This window comes from Neoarius graeffei, chromosome 3 (assembly GCF_027579695.1).
Source record: "Neoarius graeffei isolate fNeoGra1 chromosome 3, fNeoGra1.pri, whole genome shotgun sequence".
Taxonomy (NCBI): domain Eukaryota; kingdom Metazoa; phylum Chordata; class Actinopteri; order Siluriformes; family Ariidae; genus Neoarius; species Neoarius graeffei.
Window position 1 is genome coordinate 30,354,873 of NC_083571.1, and position 18,525 is coordinate 30,373,397.

The 18,525-nt window shown below is 41.4% G+C and overlaps 1 protein-coding gene across 1 annotated transcript; it reads left to right on the forward strand.

Annotated features, from left to right (window-relative positions):
• The first annotated feature begins 5,344 nt into the window (after nucleotides 1-5,344).
• Nucleotides 5,345-15,231, forward strand: LOC132883251 (CD209 antigen-like protein C). Its single transcript, XM_060916629.1, has 5 exons — nucleotides 5,345-5,644; nucleotides 13,146-13,616; nucleotides 13,737-13,861; nucleotides 13,976-14,085; nucleotides 14,786-15,231. Exons 1-5 carry the CDS (start codon nucleotides 5,506-5,508, stop codon nucleotides 14,928-14,930), a joined length of 990 nt encoding a protein of 329 aa, XP_060772612.1. The 5' UTR covers nucleotides 5,345-5,505; the 3' UTR covers nucleotides 14,931-15,231.
• The last annotated feature ends 3,294 nt before the right edge of the window (nucleotides 15,232-18,525 follow it).

The window sequence follows — 18,525 nt, forward strand, 5'->3', positions numbered from 1 at the left end:
ATGTATGTACTGCTGTGCACCTCAATAAACCGAATGGTAATTAGTCTTTTGATTTTTCCTTGAGGTTTGCCTTATGCAAAGAAAGACAGCATAGACGTTTTTTCCTCCCTATAAGTGGGGGGGACCGAACGAGGTGAATTTAAATCTGGGTGGGACGAATCCCCCCCCCCGTCCCCCCCCCTATCTGCGCCCGTGCCGGTAAGAGTAGCATGCAGGCTTTCATTTGCTCAGCCTTTGTTTCAGAGTCCTGGCAAAAGACTTGACTAGTAATTTCTGTTATTTGAAAACTAGAGCTATACTCCAGTCTTCCTCTGGTTTCTGTCTGTAGTATTCCAGAGATTCGGAGCAGTGCAGGGTGGCCATGTTTGAAGACTGCCATGCATTCTGGGAATTGGAGTCTTGCATGTGAATGGGAGCAGACATGACACTCCAAACTAAACAGTGTTGTCAGATTGTCTGTCTAAAACAACTTCAAAGGTTCTTCAAGGAACAGCTCACTGTATAGCCGAGACACAGTGGGAGATGGAGAGCTAGAGGCATCCTGAGTCACTTACATTTTATTTAAATTCACTTTTTTTTTCAGTATGTTGAAAGTTGGAATAAAGCAGAAATAGCTGCTGCTTGAATTCACACCTGAACTACAAACTGTTCCTCTGCCCACAGAACTGTGTGACATGTCAACACACTTAACTGGTTTTTGTAACTTCATGTACATCTCCATAAAGGGTCAAACATCTCCATCTGTCGCTATAGACAGAGTTCTCTATTCTGATTGTTCAGAAGGTGTTGATGGATTTTCTTGAATAGCACTTTTGACACTAATGCTAGCTGTAATTCAAATCATAGTGTAACTACTTGCTGCCCCAACATGCTGAACACAGACACAGACCCAAGAGAATAAAGTGGAAAGTGCTCTTTTATTTAGAATAAATGTTGAAGATAAGGTGGAGCCATTGTAGGGGAGCATGATCAGTGATGAGTTTAAACTGATGACCTGCTAGATCAGGCTGTCTTGAGTTTGGCTTCTTGTGTTAGAGACACCTGCCAGTAACCTTTGGTCAGGTCTAGAGTAGATATGACCTGGGCCCTCCTAAGGTTGGTTGATCAGCTTGTCTGCTCTGGGCAGAGGGTAGTAGCTGAACTCAATGACCTGGTTCAGCTTCTGGAAATCTTTGCAAATGCAGAGACTCCTGTCGGGATTGCGGCGCGAATAACGTGTCTTAATCTGGGGCTGGCAGACTCTTCTATGATTCCATCCTGCAGCATTCAAGCTATTTCCTCTTTAGTAGCATAATGGCAGGCGTCTGAGAAGTGGTATGGGCACCCGAGGGTTTGACGCCATGTTGGAACAGGTAAGTGTGCTGGGATAGCTCTAGTTCTCTGCTGTATCAGCACCTGTGTTGGTACCTGAGTCCTCTGGCTCTCTCCAGTGTTACTTGCTGCTGCTGGAGGCTGGACTAAAGTAGGTGCTGAAGAAGAGGTTCCATCTTGCTGCTGTAGAGTGTAGAGGGTAGTGCTGTTTGGAGACCCACATTCTCCACCATTGTTGCTATTCACTGCTGAACACAGACATGGACCCAAGGGGAAAGTGCTCTTTTATTTAGAATAAATGTTGAAGAGAATGGTGGAAGGTGGCACATTGGTGTATTGGCTAGCACTGTCACCTCACAGCAAGAAGGTCCGGGTTCGAGCCCAGCGGCCGACGAGGGCCTTTCTGTGTGGAGTTTGCATGTTCTCCCCGTGTCTGTGTGTTTCCTCCAGGTGCTCCGGTTTCCCCCACAGTCCACAGACATGCAGGTTAGGCTAATTGGTGGCTCTAAATTGACCGTAGGTGTGAATGTGAGTGTGAATGGTTGTTTGTCTCTATGTGTCAGTCCTGCGATAACCTGGCGACTTGTCAAGGGTGTATCCCGCCTCTTGCCCATAGTCAGCTGGGATAGGCTCCAGCTTGCCTGTGACCCTGTAGAACAGAATAAGAGGCTACAGATAATGGATGGATGGAGAATGGTGGAAGGAGAGAGAGAGAGAGAGAGAGCGCATAGGTACAGTGGTCAGCATAAATGAGTACACCCCCTTTGAAAAGTAACATTTTAAACAATATCTCAATGAACACAAACAATTTCCAAAATGTTGACAAGACAAAGTTTAATATAACATCTGTTTTACTTATAACGGGAAAGTAAGGTGAATAATATAAACTTAGATTACACATTTTTCAGTTTTACTCAAATTAGGGTGGTGCAAAAATGAGTACACCCCACAACAAAAACTACTCCATCTAGTACTTTGTATGGCCTCCATGATTTTTAATGACAACACCAAGTCTTCTAGGCATGGAATGAACAAGTTGGCGACATTTTGCAGCATCAATCTTTTTCCATTCTTCAACAATGACCTCTTTTAGTAACTGGATGCTGGATGGAGAGTGATGCTCAACTTGTCTCTTCAGAATTCCCCATAGGTGTTCGATTGGGTTCAGATCAGGAGACATACTTGGCCACCGAATCACTTTCACCCTGTTCTTCTTCAGAAATCCAACAGTGGCCTTAGATGTGTGTTTAGTCATGTTGGAAAAGTGCACAACGACCAAGGGCATGGAGTGATGGTAGCATCTTCTCTTTCAGTATAAAGCAATACATCTGTGAATTCATGATGCCATCAATGAAATGCAGTTCCCTGACACCAGCAGCACTCATGCAGCCCCACATAAGGACACTGCCACCACCATGTTTCACTGTAGGCACTATGCATTTTTCTTTGTATTCCTCACCTTTGCGATGCCATACAGTTTTGAAGCCATCAGTTCCAAAAACATTTATTTTGGTCTCATCACTCCAGAGTATAGAGTCCCAGTAGTCTTCATCTTTGTCAGCATGGGCCCTGGCAAACTCTAGGCGGACATTTTTGTGCCTGGGCTTTAGGAGAGGCTTCTTTCGTGGACAGCATCCATGCATGCCATTCCTCTGTAGTGTATGCCATAATGTGTCACGGGAAATAGTCACCCCAGTTTGGCTTTCTACTTCTTTAGATAACTGCAGTTAACTTGCATGCCGATTTTTTTCAACCCTTCTCATCAGAAGACGCTCCTGTTGAGGTGTTAACTTCCGTGGACGACCTGGACGTCTCTGTGAGATGGTTGCAGTTCCATCTTTCTTACATTTTTGTACCACTTTTGCTACAGTATTCTGACTGATAAGTAAAGCTTTGCTGATCTTCTTGTAGCCTTCACCTTTGTGGTGTAAAGAAATTATTTTCTTTGGGGAATTCTGAAGAGACAAGTTGAGCATCACTCTCCATCCAGCATCCAGTCACTAAAAGAGGTCACTGCTGAAGAATGGAAAAAGATTGATGTCGCAAAATGTCACCTACTTGTTCATTCCATGCCTAGAAGACTTGGTGCTGTCATTAAAAATCATGGAGGCCATACAAAGCACTAGATGTAGTAGTTTTTGTTGTGGGGTGTACTCATTTTTGCACCACCCTAATTTGAGTAAAACTGAAAAAATGTGTAATCTAAGTTATATTATTAACCTTACTTTCATGTTATAAGTAAAACAGATATTAAACTTTGTCTTGTCAACATTTTGGAAATTGTTTGTGTTCATTGAAATATTGTTTAAAATGTTACTTTTCAAAGGGGGTGTACTCATTTACGCTGCGCATGGTATAGTGCTCAGTGTCAATCAGGCGGTTGGTTGCAGGCAGACCATGAGGTGTAGGCCAAGATCCCTGGAGCTCAGTAGTCTCTGTGATGCAGGGGAAATCAAGGAGTGCAGCTCTTATACGGAGCATGTCATCTTCTCTGTCATCTTTAGTGTCGGCTGAGTTTCCTGGAAACAGAAGAGAGATGTATTAATGAGTACGCTGTGATGCAACTCGACTGACCTGTGGTGGTGGCAGCATCTATTTATACTCTCCTGATTTCTGGAGGAGGGTAAGGAGAGGTGCCACTTAATCAGCTTCAGGTAAGGCTGGTTTGTCTGCACCTCCCTGTCATCATGTGCTCCCTGACTGTCCAAAACAGGGGTGCTGAACTGGAGGTGTCTATTCAGGACCTAAGGAGCAGTAGTGTAAGGAGCGACGAGCCATTTGTGTGGAGGGTTTTTAGAGCTGCCATTACAACAGATTGGAATATGTTCGTGTTTCTATAGGAACAGATCGTTTACAGGGACTTGTATGATGGACACTGTAAATGTCCCTGAGAGTGGGTAGAATGCTGAAACACAGGCGGAGGGTAGTGATGGTGAATTTTCCACTTTATTTTTTATCAGCAGCTTTTCAACTACAACTACTGTGTGTCACACACACACAGAGCACACGAATGTTCTGTTTGGGAGAGCTTCCTCCTCTCAGCTCTCTCCCGCCTGAACTCACACACACACACACACACACACACACACACACACACACACACCATTTTGCCACTCACCTTCTTCATGGTGGAGGGCAATCCTCAAAACATTGAGGATTTTACAATTTCCATTTTTTTGTCTTATTTTCTTAACAAGCAAGGAAAAAGAGTGAATCACAGTTTATACCTGCTGTAATGTAAATGATAACAGGAACTTTTTTCACTAATGTTCCACAACACTGAATGCAACCATCACTATAAACGGATAAAAAAGTATCTTCTTTTTTTCAATTAATAAAAAAGTGTTTGTAAAATTGCTGCTGTATTAAAGGAATTAAACACTTCAGGATGCATCATTACAGGAAAATAATCTCCTTTGGGATGATAGATTTTCTACATCCAGCTGTATCTGTCATGGAAGTCTGAACTTCAAAAGTAGCTAAAAATACACTTCCATTAAAAGTTACCTTAAAGCGCCTTGATTGTGTAGAATAATACAAACACTGAGTTTTATGTGGACTCACACTGAAAATCCTCCAGGAGAGGGCAATGATTGTTTTAAGACTGTGACCCAATACAAAGTATGTCTCTAGAACTGCCTCAACTGGAGCCTAGTGTCAGAAAAAAAAAAAAAAAAACCTCAGTACAGTATCATAAATTCTAACTAAGTAATACAACATAATTTTTAAATCTTAGAAAAATATTTGAAGCAGACTAATGCACCTTTGTGGATAACAAAAACATATTTCACAGTTTGACCTGTTGACGCTTGTATCACCGAGAGCCTGACAAAAAGATAACAGTGACCACAGAAACAGAACTCTTAACATACTGTGAAGCTCAAAAGAGTAATCTTGAGGTATAAAATAATCCTACACATTATAGACCTCATCAGTGATTTAGTTTCAGCAATACATCAACAATAACAATTCAACATGCCATCAGAAACCCGCAAATACAGAGACTCACAAAACAAGAAACAGAATGCGCAGGTGACCCTTGAATAATATCATTGTAACTTCCTTGATAAGTGGCATGACATCCCACACACACACACACACAGTCACGTCTAGACTGAGAACGAAACACAGACTTAGACAGGAGTCAGGACTGATTTGTGTCAGTACAAGATCAGGATTAGTGACAAGGGTAGAATGGAGATGAATCTGGAAGTATATACAAACCCAGGAGCTACTGCACAGAAAACATCTCACTCAGATGAAGGCACTCATGAGAATGAGTTGAACTTGGAGACTTGCTCAAAAAGAAACAACGGGGATTCTGTGAACTCAGGTGCAGAGTATACACACACACACACACACGTGCATCATTTCATGCTACTCCCATAACATGACCATTTTTTAATTTTTATTTTTTATCCCCCTGTACAATCTGGATTCAGATTGGTCAAACTCATTTATTTAATTTTCTTGGACTGTAATAATACTGTTGATGATTTTTTTTTGTTGTTTTCAAATAACAGTAGCATTCTAAAACCGTAGTGTTTCTCATGTATAGTTGTAGTCAGAAGTTTACATACAGTGACATGAATGTCATCTTGGATATGAATGTCATGGCAATATTTGGGCTTTCAGTAATTTCTTTGAACTGTTCTTTTTCTGTGGCAGAATGATTGTACAGCATACAATGGTGCTTGAAAGTTTGTGAACCCTTTAGAATTTTCTATATTTCTACATAAATATGACCTATAACATCATCAGATTTTCACACAAGTCCTAAAAGTAGATAAAGAGAACCCAGTTAAACAAATGAGACAAAAATATTATACTTGGTCATTTATTTATTGAGGAAAATGATCCAATATTACATATCTGTGAGTGGCAAAAGTATGTGAACCTCTAGGATTAGCAGTTAATTTGAAGGTGAAATTAGAGTCAGGTGTTTTCAATCAATGGGATGACAATCAGGTGTGAGTGGGCACCCTGTTTTATTTAAAGAACAGGGATCTATCAAAGTCTGATCTTCACAACACATGTTTGTGGAAGTGTATCATGGCACGAACAAAGGAGATTTCTGAGGACCTTAGAGAAAGCATTGTTGATGCTCATCAGGCTGGAAAAGGTTACAAAACCATCTCTAAAGAGTTTGGACTCCACCAATCCACAGTCAGACAGATTGTGTACAAATGGAGGAAATTCAAAACCATTGTTACCCTCCCCAGGAGTGGTCGACCAACAAAGATCACTCCAAGAGCAAGGCATATAATAGTCGGCGAGGTCACAAAGGACCCTAGGGTAACTTCTAAGCAACCAAAGGCCTCTCTCACATTGGCTAATGTTAATGTTCATGAGTCCACCATCAGGAGAACACTGAACAACAATGGTGTGTATGGCAGGGTTGCAAGGAGAAAGCCACTGCACTCCAAAAAGAACATTGCTGCTCGTCTGCAGTTTGCTAAAGATCACATGGACAAGCCAGAAGGCCACTGGAAAAATGTTTTGTGGACGGATGAGACCAAAATAGAACTTTTTGATTTAAATGAGAAGTGTCATGTTTGGAGAAAGGAAAACACTGCATTCCAGCATAAGAACCTTATCCCATCTGTGAAACATGGTGGTGGTAGTATCATGGTTTGGGCCTGTTTTGCTGCATCTGGGTCAGGATGGCTTGCTATCATTGATGGAACAATGAATTCTGAATTATACCAACGAATTTTAAAGGAAAATGTCAGGACATCTGTCCATGAACTGAATCTCAAGAGAAGGTGGGTCATGCAGCAAGACAACGACCCTAAGCACACAAGTTGTTCTACCAAAGAATGGTTAAAGAAGAATAAAATTAATGTTTTAGAATGGCCAAGTCAACGTCCTGACCTTAATCCAATTCATGTGAGGAAACCCATCAACATCCCAGAGTTGAAGCTGTTCTGTATGGAGGAATGGGCTAAAATTCCTCCAAGCCGGTGTGCAGGACTGATCAACAGTTACTGGAAACGTTTAGTTGCAGTTATTGCTGCACAAGGGGGTCACACCAGGTACTGAAAGCAAAGGTTCACATACTTTTGCCACTCACAGATATGTAGTATTGGATCATTTTCTTCAATAAATAAATGACGAAGTATCATATTTTTGTCTCATTTATTTAACTGGGTTCTCTTTATCTACTTTTAGGACTTGTGTGAAAATCTGATGATGTTTTAGGTCATATTTATGCAGAAATATAGAAAATTCTGAAGAGTTCACAAACTTTCAAGCACCACTGTACATCTTAAAAAAACACTAGAATTTGGTGCACAAGTTTTAATTTTCTTTGGGTTTTCTGAAATCAACACAGGGTCAAAATTATACATACAGAGTCAAAAATTTACATACACTCAGACTATTAATTCAGAAGTGCTGAAACTTCCAAAATGTCTTTTATCTTGCCAAGGCCGTGGTCTCTTAATTTCTTGTGAGTGATCATGATTGACTACAGCTGGTAGTTTCTCTGTGCTTTCATAAAAAGGATTGGTTTACAGCACTCATTGGATTGACCAACACACAATACAATGGGAAAGTCCAAGGAGCTTAGTGAGAAAGAGGATTGCAGATGTACACAACCCCGGAATGTCTCTTGGAGCCATTTCTAAACAACTGCAAGTTATTGTGAGGTGTAGTCACTTTGCCAAACCACTTTGCTTCAAGAAAACCCAAACTGTCACCCTCAGCTGAAAGGAAATTGGTTTGGATGGTCAGGAACAACCTGGGAACCACCATGGCACAGCCCTTCCATGAACTGGAAGCTGATCGATCACTGTCTACAGTTCAGTGAGTTTTACATCACCATGGACTAAGAGGCTGCTATCCAAGAAAAAAAAAAACTCCTGCTCCAAAATTGACACCTTCAAGCTTAACTAAAGTTTGAAGCTGACCATACGGACAAAGAAAAAAACCTTCTGGAGGAAAGCTGTATGGTCAGATGAGACAAAGATTGAGTTGATTGGCCACAATGACCACCATGTAGAGAGTGTATCAGTAATGGTGTTGTGAGCCAAAGCACTGAACAAATTACAAGCATGGCTTCCAAAGACTACAACGCCCAAGGTTCACAATGTCCCCCGTCTCCCTCCTATTAGATTCAGCTGACTCTTGTTAACTCTGTTAATTGACTACGATATTTAAGCCCATCCCTCACACACAGTGTGAAGTATCGTTCTGTGTTTCTACCAGTCATACCAAGTCTTTCTTGTCTGAGTGCCTTTTGTTATTGAACCTTTGCTACATTTCCCCATGTTATTCTTCCGCCTGCTCTCTACTACTTTGTCTGCTGATCGATCAACCCCTGCCTGTTTCCTGACTACAAGTTTACTTATCAATTTGGCTACATTTCCTGTTTATATTCCTGCTGTCCCCTGCACATACATCTGTGAGTGCCTGCATTCTGACAGAGGGACACTGTACCAGCTGGTGGTGGTGGTAGGATCATCATGCTCTGGGGCTGTTTTGCTGCCAGTGGAACTGGTTCATTACACAAAGTGGATGGAATAATGAAGGAGGACTACCTCAGAATTCTTCAGCATGAATCATCAGAAACTTGAACATGACTTGGAACTTACAACAGGACAATAAACCCAAACACACATCAGAGCTGGTTTTGGAGAATAAAGCAGGCTAACATTAAGCTTAAAACAAGTCCTGACTTCAACTCTATTGAAAATATGTGGACCATGCTTATAAGTCGAGTCCATGCCAAGAAAAAATAAATAAATAAAAATAATTGAACTCTACCAGTTCTGCCATGAAGAGTTGTGAAATATCCAACCAGAATTTTGCCAGAAGCTTGTTCATGGTAAACAAAAAGGTTTGGTCAAGGTGAATCTTGCAAAGAGACATTTTACCCAAATATTAGGTGTGCTGTATGTATATTTTTGACCCTACATGTGTAATTTTGACCCTGCGTTGATTTCAGAAAACCCAAAGAAAATCAAAACTTGTGCACCAAATTCTATTTTTTAAATTAAAGATGTATGCTGTACATTCTGCTACAGAAGAACAGTTTCAAAGAAATTACTGAAAGCCCAAATATTGCCATGACATTCATGTCACTGTATGTAAACTTCTGACCAAAACTGTAACAACACATGGACTCATAGCAGACACTCTGGATGTTTATAGCTCCTATAATGTAAGTGATAACAGAAACCTGTACCACAGACATTCTGCAATATTCAGTAATGCACATATCCATTCATTTTACATGAAACACTTGGTAACAAGTCAAGTCATGAGAATTCACCCCAGATGGGATAACAGTCCATTACAGTTTAACAATACACATTATTTATCAGGTACGAGGTAGGCGGACGCATGTGCAGAAGTGATGTTAATTTACAGTGATGAAAACACACACAGGCAAACAGTCCAAATCAGCAGGCAAAACCCAAATCGTGAAACAACCAAAAGGTCAGGCGAGGAACAAACAGGATAGCAGAGGCAGAGCGAAAATGAGGAACAAGTACAGGATTCAGGAGACCAAACTCGAGTAGAAAGGCTCCGTAATGTGTACTAACGTAGCGTAATACTTCACATCGATAGTGCATCTGAACAGTCCTTAGATTGGTGCACATATAGCTCCTTGATTATATTCAGGTGCGCGTCGTTAACGGTGCGCGTGCTAGAGTCCGCTCAATGCGTGCGCAGCCTGGGGCGCGCCTTCAGGTGCACATGCCACAGCATGCAGGACTGACGTTATTGAAAATATATTTATATGGTGTAGTATGAAAGTTTTAACTTTTCAAGATGTAACAACAAAGAAAAGGAAGTTATTCCACACCACAAATATTACCATGGATAAGTACTTCTTATTTTGCTGTTAAAAAAGAGGAAGGAGAGGGGAGAGAGGAAGAGAAAGACAAAACATGTCAAAACATGTCCTATTTAATACTGTAGCAAAATTAACCAGGAATAAGTTCACTATAGACACATGCACACCTGTAGTATGTAGTAGCAACGACTTCATTAATTTTTTTAATGACAAAATTGAGAATATCCAACAAAAAATTCAAACTACTAATTTAAGGTCAGACAATGCAAATGACCCTGTAGTTAACAATATAACTATCAGATCAGCAATTAGAATGTTTTACTCCCCTTAGAGAAACTGAATTACTTTCATTAATCTCGGCATCAAAAGCCTCAACTTGTGTACTAGATCCCTTACCTACACGTCTATTCAAACAGATAATACCTGAAGTAATTGAACCGCTTCTAAAAATAATACATTATTCTCTTACGATTGGCTATGTACCCAAATCCTTTAAACTAGCAGTTATCAAACCCCTGATTAAAAAACCTGACCTTGATCCCTGTCAGCTGTCCAATTATCAGCCAATATCAAACCTCCCCTTTATCTCCAAGATCCTTGAAAAAGCTGTGGCACAGCAGTTATGCTCATATTTACATAGGAATAACATCCATGAAATGTATCAGTCAGGATTTAGACCAATCATAGCACAAAGACAGCTTTGGTTAAAGTAGTAAACGACCTACTGTTGGCGTCTGATCAGGGCTGTGTCTCGCTGCTTGTGTTGCTTGACCTTAGTGCAGCATTTGATACCATTGATCATTCCATTCTCCTGGATAGACTAGAAAATGTTGTGGGAGTTAAGGGAACGGCCCTCTCCTGGCTCAGGTCTTATTTAACTGATCGCTATCAGTATGTTGATGTAAATGGTGATTTTTCTAGACATACTGAGGTAAAGTTTGGTGTTCCACAAGGTTCTGTCTTGGGTCCACTGCTTTTTTCTTTATATATGTTACCTCTGGGTGATATTATTCATAAACATTGTATTAGTTTCCACTGTTATGCTGATGACACACAGTTGTATGTTTCTGCAAAACCTGATGAGAGACACCAGCTTAATAGAATTGAGGAATGTGTAAAGGACATTAGACACTGGATGCTTATTAACTTCCTTCTGCTTAACTCTGACAAGACTGAAGTACTTGTACTAGGACCACGTGCAGCTAGAAGTAAGTTTTCTGATTACACAGTAACTCTGGATGGCCTTTCTGTTTCTTCACGTGCAGCAGTAAAAGACGTCAGAGTGATTATTGACCCCAGTCTTTCATTTGAAACTCACATTGATAACATCATCCGGATAGCTTTTTTTCATCTCGGAAATATTGCTAAGATAAGAAATTTAATGTCACTACATGACGCGGAAAAACTAGTTCATGCTTTTGTTACCTCCAGGTTGGATTACTGCAATGCTTTACTGTCTGGATGTTCCAATAAGTGCAAGCTTCAGTTAGTTCAAAATGCAGCAGCAAGTGTCCTTACTAGAACTAGAAAATATGACCACATCACCCCTGTCTTATCCACACTGTACTGGCTCCCAATCAAATTTTGTACTGATTATAAAATACTACTATTGAACTTTAAAGCACTGAATGGTCTCGCACCACAGTACCTGAGTGAACTTCTGGTCCTCCATGACCCACCACGCCTACTTAGATCAAAAGGTGCAGGCTATTTTCTGGTACCTCGTATAGTGAAGGCTACATCAGGGGGCAGAGCCTTTTCTTACAAAGCCCCACAGTTATGGAACAGCCTTCCAAGTAATATTCGGGAATTGGACACAGTCTCAGCGTTTAAGTCTCAGCTGAAAACACATCTGTTTAGTCAAGCCTTGTGTTAATGGTGTTTATGAGGTAAAGGTGTAGGTCTGGAGGGTCCTCAGACATAGAGTGTTTTGGTAAACTGGGATGTATGGATGCTGTCAGTCCCCATTCGCTTGCTCACTCGAGTTTGTTGACGGTGTAGTGGCTGCTGCTTTATGTCCCGGGGCTCCCTCATGCCTGTGTTATCTTCTGGCTCTCCCCTTTTAGTTATGCTGTCATAGTTAGTTGCCGGAGTCCCTGCTTGTACTCAGTGCAATATGTATACTGTTCCTACTTATTGAGGTGACATTGGGCATACCTAACAACCTGTGTTTTCTCTCTCTCTTTCTCTCTCTCTCTCCCCCCCCAAAATCTGTCCTTCTGAGTTACATGTCGGTCCTGGGATCGAGATGCTGACCTCTTCTGCTCCTCGGACCTGCCTGATCCATCCTGGTGTCTGGTCGGAGTCTCATTTATAGATATTTTAAGTTCGTTTCTTAGACAAGGATATTTTTTAAGCTTGTTACCTCGTTAACAGTTTCGGTGAGAATCTCCCGCCTTCTTCAGAAACAGTCTCATTGCATCGCTCCTGTGGAGGACGGCCCCATGTGGACAGTTGAAAGTCACACCTGGAGGACGCTCTGGACTCTTACAGTAGTGCTTTTATGGCTGAGGACTACAGTTGACTTGCTAACTTTAGGACTGCAGTTGTCATGAACAGTTTTGCACTCAAGTTTCCATCAATGAAGAGTTTATAACATCAACGAAACTGACTTCATGTTAAAACTATTAATGTAATCGTCAGCTTGTCTGTTGTTGCCCAAATGAGGATGGGTTCCCTTTTGAGTCTGGTTCCTCTCGAGGTTTCTTCCTCATGTTGTCTGAGGGAGTTTTTCTTTGCCACCGTCGCCACAGGCTTGCTCATTGGGGATAGATTAAATTAGGGATAAAATTAGCTCATGTTTTAAATCATTCAAATTCTGTAAAGCTGCTTTGTGACAATGCTTATTGCTAAAAGTGCTAAGCAAATAAACTTGACTTGACATGTACAAAGAAGACTGCCTCTGATTTCAGCAAACTCCAGCCTCTATGACTTGTCTGCAGATCTCTGAAGATTGAATAACAATGTGCCCAATTCTTCTTTTAACTCCTCACTCAAATAAATGTGTGTCTGTGTCCATTATCTCCCATAGGACCCAACACTGCATGGAGCAGATGGTATAGGCTGACTGTAGTGTGTGTGACACTGCTGTGTGTTCTCCTGCTGAGTGCTGTCATCGTGCTGTGGATCAAATTCAACAACCTGAATACAGAAAACAACCAGTTACAGACCAGTTACAACAACCTGACTACAGAGAGAGACCAGTTACAGACCAGAAACAGCAATCTGACTTTAGAGAAGGACCAGTTACAGACCAGAAACAACAATCTGACTATAGAGAGGGACCAGTTACAGACCAGAAACAACAATCTGACTATAGAGAGGGACCAGTTACAGATCAGAAACAACAATCTGACTATAGAGAGGGACCAGTTACAGACCAGAAACAACAATCTGACTATAGAGAGGGACCAGTTACAGACCAGAAACAACAATCTGACTATAGAGAGGGACCAGTTACTGATGGAGAGAGATGAACTATACAAAGTGCTTTTCAAACATGGTAACTGAATATTATACATAAGCTGAATGCTAAAAACTCACATTTACACTCACATCTGAAGCATTATGAATAAATCATGATGTATTGTGTGTTAATATCGATGTAAATATTCTATACAAGGATGGAAAGTTTTCGGATCGAGCATTTACTACATCTCTACTGAAATGAAGGACTGGGCTTGGAGCAGACAGGACTGCACAGAACGAGAATCACACCTGGTGATTATAAACAGAAGTGAAGAACAGGTGTGTGAGAGAGAGAAAGAATACAAATGAGTATCTATATTCATACTATGCTATTATGATTATACCAGTTCATATGTAGAGAGACGTACTTTGATATTGTTCTCTCCATCACAGGAGTTTATCCTGAAATTGGTCGGCAGCAGCAGACGGGCTTGGATTGGTTTGAGTGACACACAAACAGAGGGAGAATGGAAATGGGTGGATGGTACACCACTGACCACTGTGTAAGAGACTTGTATTTATCTGTGTTTATTCCCAAATATCCTCCCATTTTCCAGAGTGCTACTGGTATGAAGCCATCTACTGTACTTGCAGTTATTGCTCGTGGGAGAGAGGAGACATAGTAGTTATTGCCCGTCACTGAGGTGACATAGACTCGGCCCTAGTGGAAGTCTCTGGCGAGGAGTGCTGATTGCGAGGTCCCATACAATCAAAACTCCCAGGCGAGTGGGGGAGGGGATTCCCTGCGAAGGCTGTGTACAGTGTGTTAGCGTGAGCATGTAGTCTATGGTAAATGAATAGTGTGTTGGATTAGCACTAATCCCATGTTTTGGAAAACCGAAAATGTTGTCTTGGGCCCATCTGGGGTGTCCCCAATCCATATGCAAAGTATGAAGTATGTGCGTCCAGCCGTGTCGATTTGCATAGATGAAAAGACAGAAAGACAGCCTGCCTTTAGTAGTATAGATATAATCACAGTCATAACGTGACAAAGCAGTATTCTGGCTGATTGATAATTTTATACTACGTTGAACTAAATGCTAAGATAATATATTTCACTTATATATTCTCATCAGAACAGTGGTTGCACACAGTACTGCTATGGTTTATAAGAATCTCAGTAAACACAGGCTAATCAGTTGATTTACGTGTGGAACTGAAGGTAACTGAACACTGATCTGTTCCAAATTCTCTACTTTTCAGATACTGGCTTGATGGGGAACCGAATAATTTAGGTGATGAGGACTGCGCTGAGATTTGGGGTATTTGGGGTATGAAGAGCTGGAACGACTTGCCATGCTCACAAAATGAATTATGGATCTGTGAGAGAAGCTATTTTAGTAATTAGGGAACAGTCCAGTAAAGCATTCACAAATCAAGCTGAATTTATGGAGTGCTTCAGTTCATTTTTTTTTAATTATATGTAATGCTTTAAAAAAGAGACAGAAGGCAGCTTTTCATGAATCTGGAAATACAGAAATATAGTTGTAACTGTATTAGCCTCAGCACTGTTCTTGTATTCTCAGGTCCTATCATGTAAAACTAAGGGTGTGTTCACTGAGACTTGTGTTGTGAAACATTTTGTTTTCTATATTGCATTTATAATAATTTCTTTTCAAGGACTTGCTTGTTTAAAAAATCTACCTATTTCTACTTCTCACAAATGTAATAGTTTGCTAATTAAGTTTAAATTTAACCACAATTAACAGAATAACAATAATAAATATATCTGCAAGCGATAATGTTCACAAGTAGTGCTCCCGGTGTCAATTTTTATATGTGTTGATTCTGATGTGCTCTACAGAATCCATATTAGCAGAGAGTTATGTGTGAGCTAATGAGGTAAGATACAAGGGTATAAGGTCAGAGTTAGAGCCCTACACTCCCGCGGGAGTCCCGCGGGACCCGACGCAAAGCAGTGCGGCGCGGGACAAATTTTGAAAGCTCATTGCGGGCGCGAGCGGGAGGGGGAGTGCACAATGCGGGAGCGGGCGGGAGAGGTGATAAGCTGCAGTCCCGCTAACTGCAAACGTGTTTAAAATAAAATTTATAAATTATTAATTTATGTCTATCATATATAATTTGTGCTGGATATTTTATTTGGCATTAATAAAAACATTTTAAGATGCCTAAATTTGTGGATGTGGTCTAATCTCGCGTGCGTTTCCGATTCCTTTCCGCTCTTCCGTGTTTGAGATCTCCGATCATGGCAGAAGCTCCTCTAGTGAAGCTCACAGTGCTTCAGAACTAAGTGCTGCTTTAAAAAGAGGTACATTTAAGTAGGGGGCGGGGCACCATCTGTCTTTAAATTATATTAATTTCTTATAGGCCTACTTGTATTTCCTAGAATGTAAATGTGAGGAGTGACATATAAGCTATGTGCAATGTACAATATTCTTAATATCCACTGTAGATTTTGGTAGGTGTGTTGGGTATCTCTGTAAAGCCTCAGCTGCGCATGCCGCCTGGCAACGCACACCCTCGCTACGTGCGCTAGGTGAAGGATCGGTCAGTGGAGAGCTCAGCTAAGTTCAGCATGTTTAATTCCCCAAGCCAATGACAAGAACTTTCGTGAGAAATAACACGAACGTCTGCATCATGCGGGATTTGCAGGCGGGAGCGGGACAAAATATGGCAGGCGCAGGCGGGAGCGGGACTGAAAATCATAATTCTTTGTGGGAGCGGGCGGGAGCGGGCCTGAAAATTCTGTCCCGCGCAGACCTCTAGTCAGAGTTGAATTTATTGAGCATAATCCAAGAATCACAGTCAGAGCCCATAGTGGCGTCATAGCACAGGTGGACAGCAATAAACCAGAGTACTCCATGAGCACAGACAAGGGTCAAAACCAGTAACTTTGTCATGCAGGAAGCAATAAACAAGAAACAATATAGGCTCGGGATAACTGATGATAGTATCAGAAATCACTGATAGCCTGTTACCATCAATTGCCTTGGTAACAGGTTGGACCACAGGCCCTCCTGTTGAAAGATTGAGCTCTTTCTTCCTGTCATGATAAATGGAGAGGGCTGTTTTTCCATTAATGTGATATAAAGTCAATGTGCGTGCAACTGAAGTATCACTGAATAAGTACAGTATCAGTCAAAACTTTGGACACACCTTCTAAGTCAATGTTTTTAATTTATTTGTATTAATTAAGACACTTTGTGTCTTAAAGTAATGATGGACTGTCATTTCTCTTTACTTATTTGAGCAGTTCTTGACATACATCACTACACTTGTGGAATAGAGCTATTTCCATTCATCCATCCATTTTCTGTAGCTGCTTATCCTGTGCAGGGTTGCAGAAAAGCTGGAGCCTATCCCAGCTAACTATGGGCAAGAGGCACGGTATACCCTGCACAGGTCACCAGGTCATCACAGGGCTAACACATAGAGACAAACAACCATTCACACTCACATTCACACCTATGGTCAATTTAGAGCCACCAATTAGCCTAACCTGCATGTCTTTGGACTGTGGGGGAAACTGGAGCACCTGGAGGAAACACACAGACACGGGGAGAACGTGTAAACTCCACACAGAAAGGCCCTCATTGGCCGCTGGGCTAAAACCCAGAACCTTCTTGCTGTGAGGCAACAGTGCTAACCACTACACCACCATGCCACCCTACAAAACTTGCTATTTTTCCAAATTAAAGCTGCAGACACCACATTTTCCAACAGACAATTTAATCATCTAACTTGATAGCTACTGCCATGTTTGGAATCTGTCAACAATTCCCAGTACTATTATCAGTCATCTCAAATCTAAGGGCATGGTGCTTGATGATCACTCTAGCTGTGTGTCATTGAAAATGTCCTGGAAAAGTTCAGAAAATGATGTCTGAAAAAGAGTAGGAACACTGTAAAAAACCTCAGTCATAACCAAGACAAGTTGGGAACAGTAAACATATATTCAGTCCATTGCATTATATACAGCTTGATATTGTTTCTGACATTTCTGTCCATTTTACTTCAAAATCCCAAAGAATGTCTTAAATACTCGAAGGGCACTCAGAGCGCGTGCACTTCCACCAAGGACAATAGTCAACTCTTTTATGATATGCAAATCTGCACTTGCAACCATTTTATTTCTCTGTTTATATTTCCAAAACTATTAGAATTATGCATATCACAGAGGATTACTGGTATCTGTTAATATGGATTGTGATTATAGAGTCTCTTTTTCTCTCCGTGCTTCCACGGAAGGCGGTCGCATTTTTCTGCTCTCCCTCTCCCTCCTTTTTTCCCTGCTTGTGCTTCTGTGTCTTGTCTCGTCTGCTGTACTTTTTGAAGAGACTCTTCCTGCATTACTTTCTAAACTAAAAAGCATGGAATTGATAAACTGGTCTCCTAACGAAATTGACACAGTTTTCTCGACGAGAAATTTGGGTTTGGTGGAACCCGTCTGTCCTGCCGGAACATTTGCGGCTGGTTACACGATGGACGCGTGGGAGCGGTGGCAGGTCGTGTGCCTGGCGATTCTTTCTGTGGAGGACATTGAAGATATCTACCTATTCAGAACCATGATTACAGGACTTTTGCTGATTGGATTAGGCATTGCCCTGGTATATCGAGGAAATCAGACAACGGTGACAGCTGTTCAAAGCCCCACAAAGCTGCCCGATATGATTGGAGTGGTGCGCAAAGCTGTTGGCACTCAGACTGTGGACATTCAGAAGTTTAAGTACAAAATGGTTGTTATCTCGGAGCAGCTTTCAGCTTTGCAAGGAATACGTTTTTCGGAGATCAATTTGAATAGAATGGACGGAATGGACGTGCAAAGACTGCGTCTGGAAAGATCAAACAATTCATATCTTATCGACATTCGGTGCCCCGAGACAGCACTGGCCTTGGTTTAGGCCGTTGCTGAGGCAACATTTCCCCCTGAAGGTCACTGCCGGGAGACACTCTCGCCCTCGCATTCCTTCTCTAACTCTCTG

Bases quoted from the DNA above. Each gene is read 5' to 3' on its own strand.
- LOC132883251 (XM_060916629.1), top strand. From the start codon at position 5,506: ATGGAGATGAATCTGGAAGTATATACAAACCCAGGAGCTACTGCACAG. The intron at 13,862-13,975 runs GTGTGTGAGAGA...TCTCCATCACAG, and splicing joins TAAACAGAAGTGAAGAACAG to GAGTTTATCCTGAAATTGGT. The intron at 14,086-14,785 runs GTAAGAGACTTG...TCTACTTTTCAG, and splicing joins GGTACACCACTGACCACTGT to ATACTGGCTTGATGGGGAAC.